We start from the raw sequence: 10,851 nt of genomic DNA, 5'->3' as shown, positions 1-10,851 counted from the left end.
ATGTGAACTCACTTAAAACACACATAGTTGTTAGACGGTGTTGAATATCCCTTGGATAATTAACTGCAATGTGTCCGAATCTTATACAAGAATTCCAGGAAATTGCAAAATATGAGAATTGTAAAGGATGTGAATCCTTTTAAGTCGACTAAGATTTTTACCCAAAAAAAAGTCAAAGTAAGACCGTTCACCCAAGAAAAAACAAAAAAAGACTAGAAATTCGTTGCTCATCTTTCTACACAAGTGAACAAAAATTCTTAGATCCGGTCACTAGCAGCCAATAAAGAGCGATTTCTGCACATTTAGTTTGCTATCTAAATCTCAGATTTCGATCTGAATTGTCCAATTCGCTTTTATCCACTTGTCCGACAAAAAGATCACGCATCTCCACTTGCCTATGAGGAGATTTGGATCCCTTCTGCGGTGAACACAGATTATAAGCATTTACTCGTCTCCTCAACTTGTATTTTTTTTTCTTCTTCTGTTTCTTCTTTCTCTCTGGGTCGATCAGAATCCCTTTCAGTCACTTCAACATCATCGCTTTGTGGTTGGTACACCTAATTAGTGCTCACTGAAGATCAAATTCATCAAAGCGGCTTCGTTTGTCAATCGTATTCGGTCTTCTAAAAGGATGAGAGGTGGTCCCTCTTTGCGTTGCATTATCCTTATCTGACAGAATGATTCAAAATTATCAAAGTGAGAACCAAATTGAATCGCTAATCAAATCCAATTAGTAATTATTCAATTGCTATTTCTTTTGGTTGAAAATTCTAACCGCTAAACTTAAAGCTTGCAAAAGACCCACAAATTCTGTTCCAGAACGTAATCTATATATCAGTACGGCAGATTTTCTTTTGGAGTAAAGCAGATTTCGTAGTTGCTGTTTATCCACAAAACCTATAATGGTTCTACTGGTCTAGAAGAACCACACACTACAGCCCTGAAGAGCTGCTGCTGCTGCAGAGTAAGACACACTAGTTCAGGGGATGGGGATGGAGATGGAGATGGAGATGGGTTCACTAGAAAACGAGAACGTGAAGGATAACTCACCGGTAAAGCAGGTGGCTCTGACGGTGCCGACGACAGATGACACTAGCCTCCCTGTTCTGACCTTCCGAATGTGGGTTCTGGGTGTGGTTTCATGCGTGTTGTTGTCGTTCTTGAACCAGTTCTTCTGGTACAGAACAGAGCCCCTAACAGTCACCTCCATATCTGCCCAGATAGCAGTAGTTCCTCTGGGGCGTCTTATGGCAGCCACTCTCACGGATCGTATCTTCTACAAAGGTACTCGCTGGGAATTTACTCTCAATCCAGGACCATTCAATGTGAAGGAGCATGTGTTGATCACCATCTTTGCAAACTCTGGAGCTGGCACTGTCTACGCCACTCATATACTCAGTGCTATTAAGCTAATATACAAAAAGAAGCTCACCTTCTTTGTTTCCTTCCTCCTCATTATTACAACACAGGTCTGTGTTTTATTTATTTATTATCTTTTCCTTCATTTGATCTGTCTGTTCCTTGTTTTAAGCTTTTGGTGATTATATGTTGAGATCGCCGGCTTGGTGGGTACGTGTTATTGTAGGTGTTGGGGTTTGGTTGGGCAGGTCTATTCCGGAGATACCTGGTGGAGCCTGCAGAGATGTGGTGGCCTTCCAATCTTGTACAGGTCTCGTTATTCAGGTTAGTTGCATTTTTTTTACCTCTTGTATGTATTACCATTGCTCCATTTCTTGTTCTTCTTACTCCTGTAGTTCCTTTCCTGCCCAACAAATTATACAGACAGTGCTATAAGATGATTCAAATTCAAGGACTTCAATTTAATCAATCGAATTAGAATATTCACTGAAAAACCCCAGCTCTTCAAGGAGATGATCCAAGCTTTTGACCACAACAATCATAAACGCAAAAGCACGGGCAGTTGTTGAACCAAAAATTCTCAGCCATAAAAAGTTTTCTTTCTTTTTCGTACAAGTTGGTAGCAGTTTTCTGAAAAAGTTTAAGCAAACTGGGTCCCTCAATAATTTACCTAATAATGCTTTTTCTCTCAGATACTGAAACTGCGGAATCTCTGAATAAAAGTAATCTATTGATGATTCATGATTGTCATGACTATAACAATTAAGGATCCTAAAGTCATCCCTCCATTGATGACTCATGATTGTCGACGTGACTATAACAAGGATCCTAAAGTCATCCCTCTGCCTTTAGACTTGGCATTAGGCTCCACCTTCATAAATATTGCATTCTTTCTTCAATTGTACGGCCTTGATTTCCTGAGTGAGTAGTGTTTTTTTTTTTCTTTTTCTTTCTGGGTGTAATTTGATTCATTATTACTGTTTGTTTGCAGAGCATTACATGATAAAGAAAAGAGGCTCAAAGGGCAGTTAACACGTAACCAGTTCTTCCTAATTGTGTTCATGTGTAGCTTTGCTTGTTACGTCTTTCCTGGTTATCTATTTCCCATGTTGACATCCATGTCTTGGGTTTGTTGGGCTTTCCCTACATCCGTTCTCGCCCACCAACTAGGCTCCGGCCTTAAGGGCCTGGGCATTGGTGCCTTGTCCTTCGATTGGTCTGCAGCCACCTCTTACCTTGGAAGTCCACTCGCCAGTCCTTGGTTTGCTACTGCAAACATTGGCGCTGGCTTCCTACTTCTCATGTACCTCATCGTCCCTACTTCTTACTGGCTCAACATCTACCAAGCCAAGACCTTTCCCATATACTCCAACAATCTCTTTACTTCTTCCGGCCAACCCTACAATATCTCTTCCATCATCAACTCTAATTTCCATATTGACCTCAATGCCTATCAGGAGAATGGCCCTCTCTACATAAGCACTTTCTTTGCCATTAGTTATGGTGCTGGCTTCGCCGCCCTCACTGCCACTCTTGTTCATGTTCTTGTCTTCCATGGAAGGTAATGGTAGCTTAAATTCTCACAAACCGAAAAAAGAAAATTTTCTCAACAACGCTGCTAAGAAATTCAATATTAAAATCACATGATAGGGAAATATTGGAGTTAAGCAAATCGGCCATTAAGGAGAGAAGGACGATGGACATACACACAAGACTCATGAGCAAATATAAGCAAGTACCCCAGTGTTGGTTTATCTGCATCCTCCTCCTCAACATTGCAGCAACTATCTTTGCTTGTCAGTACTACAATGACCAACTTCAGCTACCATGGTGGGGAGTCTTATTAGCTTGTTTCCTTGCCTTGATCTTCACTCTCCCAATTGGTATCATCAATGCCACCACAAACCAGGTACATGTCATATTAATGTTGTTCATCAAAATCCCATTTTCTTATTTCATTCACAGCAAAATGAGCGGGGATCACTTAATTTCCAATGTAACAGCAACCAGGGTTAAACATCATTACTGAGTATATCCTAGGGTACATGTACCCAGGGCGCCCTGTTGCCAATATGTGCTTCAAGGTTTATGGATATATCAGTATGACTCAAGCCCTCACCTTTCTACAAGATTTCAAGCTTGGTCACTACATGAAGATTCCTCCAAGATCAATGTTCATGGCCCAGGTTAATTATCCTTAACTCTTCATCAATTCCTTTCTATTTTCTCTTAGTCATAAACATGGTAATTTATTTATGTCATATATTTAATTACAAATCAAATGATTCTCTCTTTATTCTTGTTTGCATTATGAGTTCAGGTTGTGGGAACCTTGCTATCTTGTTTGGTCTACTTGGGAACTGCATGGTGGCTAATGACTTCCATCCCCAACTTGTGTGACACATCACTGCTTCCCTCGGACAGCCCATGGACCTGCCCAATGGATCGTGTATTTTACGATGCATCGGTCATCTGGGGGTTGGTTGGCCCTCGTAGAATTTTCGGGGACCTTGGCCCATATTCGGCGGTCAATTGGTTCTTCCTTGGGGGAGCCATTGCCCCAGTTCTTGTTTGGATTGCACACAAAGCTTTCCCTCATCAGAAATGGATCCGGCTCATTAACATGCCAATCCTATTAGGTGCTACAGGAATGATGCCCCCTGCAAGTGCCATAAACTTCAGTACCTGGTTACTTCTTGGGTTCTTCTCTGGTTTCATCCTTTATAGATACCGGCAAAACTGGTGGCACCGCCACAATTATGTTCTCTCAGGGGCCCTAGATGCTGGCCTTGCCTTCATGGGTGTGCTTCTCTTTCTTTGCTTAGGCTTGAAGGGAGTAAGCATTGATTGGTGGGGAACCAACCTAGATGGCTGCACTTTAGCTACTTGCCCAACTGCCAAAGGAGTGATTGTTGATGGTTGTCCTACTTACTGACTTGAATTTATAGATGACAAGCACTCATTTGACTGTAATTAGCTATATATGATATTCTAAAAACCCCCTCCCCCAGGAAAAAAAAGGGAAAAAAGGAAAAAAAGGAAAAAAAAGAAAAAGAAAAACTATATATGACATTTTGTATTTGTTTCCTATTTTGCATGGTAAGGAGGGGTGGAAGTGTGTTTGTATTTGTTTCTTGTTTAGGTAAAAAATAAGGGCCTGAAATAGCTCGAAATTTCTAATGACTACCTCATCTAATTTCCCTCAACTTTTATCTAAAATTAGGTTTGCGTCACAAGAGAAACTAACACTATTAAGCTGATTATCTTCACTTCTTTTGCCAATATAGGGTTGGTAGAGTCACAAAAGACTCATACTTCTTAGTGAAGAAGTTGAGAGTTTGACCCTTGCGGATGGTATATGTAATCCCCCCATCTCCTATCTTGTTTGTTCAGACTCTGATAATTTTCAAAGTAGTTTATTCAACAAGATGAGTAACTCAATTATAAATAAGAATGATAAAAAATCAAAATTTAAGTAGTTCAAAAACTAAAAATTGTGACTTAAGAAGGGAATAAAAAGTTTCAATTTAGTGCAACAACTTTACTCACTTGATAACATTAGTAGAAAAAAAGATTTGCAGGAATAATAATTTGGTTATTCTTTTATCAAACCAAATAGAAAAGCTTACAAACACAAAAAGTTCCTTCTACATCTCTTCTATGATTCTATCATTTTAAATTAACCATATTAAAAGAAAGGATGGAATTCTCAGACTATGAAACATACTCCTTATTTATTAGTGTCAACAAAAAATACGAAAAATAGCGATATGCTGACCAAAAAACAGAAGAAGAGTAGAAGAAGGAAAAAAGAGACCCTATTTGTAAAGGAATGGTCAAAAGAGAAAAATTATTGCTCTGTTGTCTCGCTGCAAAAATCAATTAGTAAGTATTCGCGATTTCCCAAAAATAAAAAAATATGGTTTGCGAGGCTTGGTAGTTTCTTTCCATAAAATAATTATTGTGTATTTGATATTTTAGAAACGGTTAGGTTTTATGTAATAAAAACAAAAGAGATCGGTTTGATTTTTAGGAGAATGATTCAAAGAGTTGAATTTCTAGGACATTGGAATAAAGGAATTTGGAGATTTTTATTTTTATTTTGCTTTACAAATAATGTTTCAAGGTATTGTTTTTGTTCAAAATGGAATGAGAGAGAATAAAGGAATTTAGGGTCCAGTGGGCATTCATGTTTCTCCATAAACAAGATATGAGTAAGAGAATCAACAGAATGAGATAATTATCTGTGATAATTAATATTTTTAATTTCAAATTACGCGTTAGTATAATGATAAATGATTAAATACAAAAAAAATTTAATGGACTAATGTTGACCATAAAAACAGATTAAACTCTTTATCTAATAATAACTTTGTAGGTAGTTTTTGCAAATAAAAAATAGGACCATTTTTGTCTAATCAAATATTTGTCACAAATAAAAGTAAATTAACAAGTTTGACCTTATAAAAAAATTAAAATTTTTTATTTATAATAGTTTTGTGGATAGTCTTTATAGATAGAAAATAAGCTCATTTTGTCTAATGAAATATTTGCTACAAACAAAAGTATGTGTTTTTATATAATAGTATGATATAGTAGTGTGACAATATGATACAAGGGATTGAGACATTACACATGCCATACGCAAGAATCAAACCCACAACCTCCTTTTCACTAGAAGGTGTTTGCCTAATTATCAATCGAGCAACCATGCATTGACAAAAAACCTTTTTCTTTCTTGAATTTTGTTTGAAGAGAAGGAGTTGGGTTGACGGTCATAGAGAGGAAGAAGAAGAAAAAACTTTTTTTATTTTATTTATTTATTGGGTATGGTAAGAGAAGAAGATATGTTTTATTTTTCCTTTTCCCCTCTATTTTGATTGGAGAAGAAGATGGTTTAATTTTGAATTTTTTTCTTAATTACAACAAGATATTAATGTAATTTAAAATAAAATATAAATAAGTTGGAATTAAAAAAAACCCTGCAACATTATCACTTAACTAATGGAGTTTAGCAGTAATGGGGCAACAATAATATAGATAAAGTCCTTAGATTAGTAATTTTAAAATATATAAATGATAAAATAATAATCAAACTATAGTACATGGGGCATCAGTAATTATTAAGGGTGTAAATGAATGATCGAAATTTGCTTCTGCATCTGTTTAGGAGTATTCTAATCCGTCCAATTATTAATAGGATGTAGATATGGTGTACCCCTTTATTTTCAGTTATTATCCGTCTGATAAAATTATTTGATTAAGTTACTTATTTGGATTGTTTTTCTTATTTTATAGATCTTTTAGCGAAATATGTAACTATTTTTTCTAGATTTTGTACTAAAATAATTACCAAAGTTGTTAAATTCTTACATTTCAAAATAACACTTACAAGTAAAGTAGTAAGAATGTCAATAAGTAGTTGAAAACTTGTATTTAAATCCATTTAGAAGAATCTACTAAAAAAAATAATTATCCATCCAAATAAATCGGTTCGAAAATAGAATATTATCCAAATATAATAGGATGCAAATATTGTATTGCCACTGTGCGATCCGAATCGGATGCGTTTACACCCTATAATTATCCCGACAAGATAATACAAATTTTCTTTTTATTTTAATGGATTTCGTAGAAAACCTCTTTGTTTCCTATTGGAGGAAAATCGGCAAAATGCATTATATGCCTTCTCATCTTAGTAATAATATATTCTCATTCTCAATTTAACACAAAAGTTGACAGATTCCTCCCCATGAAATAGGAATCCGTTCAGTAACAGCGATCTTTCTGCATCTGCTACTAACCATTTTGGAGTTTACATACTAAAAGCTTCGAAAGACTCAGACAAGTTCCGGGAGGTTTCTACAGTTACTCTACTCTGAGAGACTAAGACTAAGAAAAAGAGATGGAGATAGAGATGGAGATAGAGATGAAGATGAGCATGGACAAGATAGAGATGAAGATGAGCATGGACAAGCAGGAAGATGATAAGAAGGAGAACTCTCCGGTAAAGCAGGTGGCTTTGACGGTGCCTACGACAGATGATCCCAGCCTTCCTGTGCTTACCTTCCGAATGTGGTTTCTGGGTGTGATTTCATGCGTGTTGCTATCGTTCTTGAACCAGTTCTTCTGGTACAGAACTGAGCCTTTAACAATCACCTCCATATCTGCCCAGATAGCGGTTGTGCCTTTGGGGCATCTCATGGCGGAAGTCCTCCCCGATCGCATCTTCTTCAAGGGCAGCTCGTGGGAGTTCACCCTAAATCCAGGACCATTCAATGTGAAGGAGCATGTCCTCATCACAATCTTTGCCAATTCAGGAGCTGGTAGTGTTTATGCCACTCACATTCTTAGCGCTATTAAGCTTTTCTACAAGAGAAAGCTCACCTTCTTCGTTTCCTTCCTTCTCCTTATCACAACCCAGGTTTGTTTGATTCCTAACACCTCGCTGGACTGTTTCTTTCTTTCTCCCCCTCTCCCCTTCTGTTAGATGGATTCAATCTGCAGTGGTGACTGTTACTAATTGCTAGTATATATGTACTGTTAGGTGTTGGGGTTCGGCTGGGCAGGAATTTTCCGAAGGTATCTAGTGGAGCCTTCAGGGATGTGGTGGCCAGGCAATCTTGTACAGGTTTCCTTGTTCAGGTAAACATTCCAAATCTGAAATTAAAATTTGAGTATTTTTGACAAATTGATACTGCACTGTTATGAATTAGTTATTAATCTGTTTGGGGTACTAAGATACATGATAATTGATTGTTGGCTTGATTTCTATTGCAGAGCTTTACATGAGAAAGAACCAAGGCGCAAGGGGGAGATAACGCGTAACCAATTCTTCCTGATTACTTTCATGTGTAGCTTTGCTTATTATGTATTTCCTAGTTACCTATTTGAAATGTTAACCTCATTGTCTTGGGTCTGTTGGGTATTCCCCAAGTCCGTTCTCGCACATCAACTTGGCTCCGGCCTTGAAGGTTTGGGCATTGGTGCCATGGCCTTCGATTGGTCTACAGCTTCATCATATCTCGGCAGTCCACTTGCCAGTCCTTGGTTTGCTACAGCCAACATCGCTGTTGGCTTCGCCATCCTTACTTACTTCATAGTCCCTGTTTCCTACTGGTTCAACATCTACAATGCCAAGACTTTCCCCATCTTCTCCAGCCATCTCTTCACCTCTTCTGGTAAAAAATACGACATCTCTTCCATAATTGGCTCCAATTTCCAGATTGATCTCGACGCCTACAAGAAGAATGGACCTCTCTACCTTAGCACTTTTTTTGCCATTAGCTATGGTGCTGGTTTTGCTGCACTCACTGCCACTATTGTTCATGTTCTTCTCTTCAATGGAAGGTAATTAATTAATGGCAGTTTAGTTTCCACTTTCTTCATTAGAACCAAAATTTCTTAACAACACAATTGACTAATCTGATGTCAAAATCATATTTCAGGGAAATTTTGAAGCTAAGCAAATCTGCTTTGAAGGAGAAGAAGGACATACACACGAAGCTTATGAACAACTATAAGCAGGTTCCTGAATGGTGGTTCATTTGTATCCTTGTCATCAACATTGCTGCAACTCTGTTCGCTTGTCAATACTTCATCGACCAACTTCAGCTACCATGGTGGGGTGTCTTATTAGCTTGCTTCCTTGCCTTTATCTTCACTCTCCCAATTGGCGTTATCCTTGCCACCACAAACCAGGTACATGTCTTGCTAATGTTGTCCATCAAAATTCCATTCTTCTTATTTCATTCGTAGTAGGATGAGCATTGAAGAATTTCCAATGTTAACAGCAACCAGGGTTAAACGTCATGACTGAGTATATCATAGGGTACTTGTACCCAGGCCGCCCTGTTGCGAACATGTGTTTCAAGGTGTATGGTTATATCAGCATGAGTCAAGCCCTCACCTTTCTGGCAGATTTCAAGCTCGGTCACTACATGAAGATTCCTCCTAGATCCATGTTCATGGCTCAGGTTAACTTTATTTCTTTTCTTCATCAATTTCTTTCTATTTGCTCTGTAAGGAACAAATGATACATCCTCTATTTACAGGTTGTGGGAACCTTGCTTTCTTGTCTGGTCTACCTGTGTACTGCATGGTGGCTAATGAATTCCATTCCCAACATATGTGACACTTCCCTGCTGCCCCCCAACAGTCCATGGACTTGCCCGTTGGATCGAGTTTTTTATGATGCATCTGTTATCTGGGGATTGGTTGGCCCTCGTCGATTTTTCGGGGATCTTGGACTATACTCAGCTGTGAATTGGTCCTTCCTGGTTGGAGTCATTGCCCCTCTTCTTGTTTGGGTTGCACACAAAGCCTTTCCTCAGCAAAAATGGATTCGTCTCATTAACATGCCACTCATATTTGGAGCTACAGGAATGATGCCCCCTGCCAGCGTTATCAACTTCACCACTTGGCTAGTTCTTGGGTTCCTCTTTGGTTTTGTTCTCTATAGGTACCGCCCAGATTGGTGGCAACGACACAATTATGTTCTATCAGGGGCTCTAGATGCTGGCCTTGCTTTCATGGGTGTGCTCGTGTTTGTCTGCTTGGGCATGAATGAGGTTTCCTTAAACTGGTGGGGATCCAACCTTGATGACTGTCCTTTGGCTTCTTGCCCCACTGCCAAGGGAGTGATAGTTGATGGTTGCCCTGTTTTCTGACTTGAATTTGCATAGGACTGAGCACTCATTTCAATGTAAATATGTAGTTTTTCAGGTTTTCTCATAGGAATTATATAGCATAAATCTAGGTGACCTTATTCACTTGTTCATTTGATTTATCTTTCGTAATAGTGTTCATGGGATTATGGTTTGGCAACACTTGTTCTCATCTAGTTGCAATTTTCCCACAAAAGGGGTCTTGAACAGTGCCTCTTTATCCAAAATTCTAACGATTTTTTTTTATTATAATATCTTCACTGGAGTCTGGAGGCCTAACAAAAAAGGCTTAAAATTTACAGCACTTCAAGTTTTTAAATCATTTTTTATTTTTTATTTCTTTCAGATGAGATTTATTATGTTATTCCATATAAATAACCTGATAAGCAGTCACCTAAAAAGCTATGCATTACAATGCGATGATAGTATATCACATTTGATTTATGTTTTGATTTCTTCTAAATTTTTATATATTTGAAATATTTTATTATTATTATTATTATATATATTTTTTAGAAGAGTCAAGTGTGGTACGTCCATGATGCTAATTGGTGAAAGATGAGAAGACCAAAGTTTCATTTCAGTTATCCTCTCCTCGAGCTCTAAGGTGGAACAAGCCACCGGCGAGATGGGCATCCTTGAATTGTGATGGTTCTATTAACGGCAATGGATGTGGGTACTAGATTCTAGCTAGCTAAAAATGATATGGGCGAAGTTGTTTTTGCTGCTGCCAGTGGGAGCATGCATGGAATCAAACATGCTTTGCATGGAGCTTGTAGCCATTCACACACTCCATTTCTAGGGTTCAGATTAGATCCAACTCGTC

At 38.1% G+C, this 10,851-nt stretch overlaps 2 protein-coding genes across 2 annotated transcripts; both read left to right on the top strand.

Annotated features, from left to right (window-relative positions):
• Nucleotides 1-663: 663 nt before the first annotated feature.
• On the top strand, nt 664-4,583 carry LOC149014041 (oligopeptide transporter 7-like). Its single transcript, XM_089159770.1, has 6 exons — nt 664-1,469; nt 1,586-1,683; nt 2,351-2,920; nt 3,010-3,268; nt 3,363-3,545; nt 3,680-4,583. The coding sequence occupies exons 1-6, from the start codon at nt 987-989 to the stop codon at nt 4,292-4,294; spliced, it is 2,208 nt and encodes a 735-aa protein (XP_089015896.1). The 5' UTR covers nt 664-986; the 3' UTR covers nt 4,295-4,583.
• A 2,717-nt stretch (nt 4,584-7,300) lies between these two features.
• LOC149014040 (oligopeptide transporter 7-like) lies at nt 7,301-10,129 on the top strand. Its single transcript, XM_089158919.1, has 6 exons — nt 7,301-7,783; nt 7,907-8,004; nt 8,140-8,709; nt 8,808-9,060; nt 9,153-9,335; nt 9,414-10,129. The coding sequence occupies exons 1-6, from the start codon at nt 7,301-7,303 to the stop codon at nt 10,026-10,028; spliced, it is 2,202 nt and encodes a 733-aa protein (XP_089015045.1). The 3' UTR covers nt 10,029-10,129.
• The last annotated feature ends 722 nt before the right edge of the window (nt 10,130-10,851 follow it).

The sequence above is a fragment of the Hakea prostrata genome, chromosome 6 (assembly GCF_041222555.1).
Source record: "Hakea prostrata isolate BN-2017 chromosome 6, UWA_Hpros_2, whole genome shotgun sequence".
NCBI lineage: Eukaryota > Viridiplantae > Streptophyta > Magnoliopsida > Proteales > Proteaceae > Hakea > Hakea prostrata.
This window is presented reverse-complemented; position numbering and strand designations above follow the sequence as displayed.

Coding starts and splice junctions, on each gene's coding strand:
- LOC149014041 (XM_089159770.1), top strand. CDS start 987: ATGGGGATGGAGATGGAGATGGAGATGGGTTCACTAGAAAACGAGAAC. Junction 1,470..1,585: donor TCCTCATTATTACAACACAG/GTCTGTGTTTTA, acceptor GTGTTATTGTAG/GTGTTGGGGTTTGGTTGGGC. Junction 3,269..3,362: donor TCAATGCCACCACAAACCAG/GTACATGTCATA, acceptor CCAATGTAACAG/CAACCAGGGTTAAACATCAT.
- LOC149014040 (XM_089158919.1), top strand. CDS start 7,301: ATGGACAAGATAGAGATGAAGATGAGCATGGACAAGCAGGAAGATGAT. Junction 8,710..8,807: donor GTTCTTCTCTTCAATGGAAG/GTAATTAATTAA, acceptor ATCATATTTCAG/GGAAATTTTGAAGCTAAGCA. Junction 9,336..9,413: donor GATCCATGTTCATGGCTCAG/GTTAACTTTATT, acceptor CTCTATTTACAG/GTTGTGGGAACCTTGCTTTC.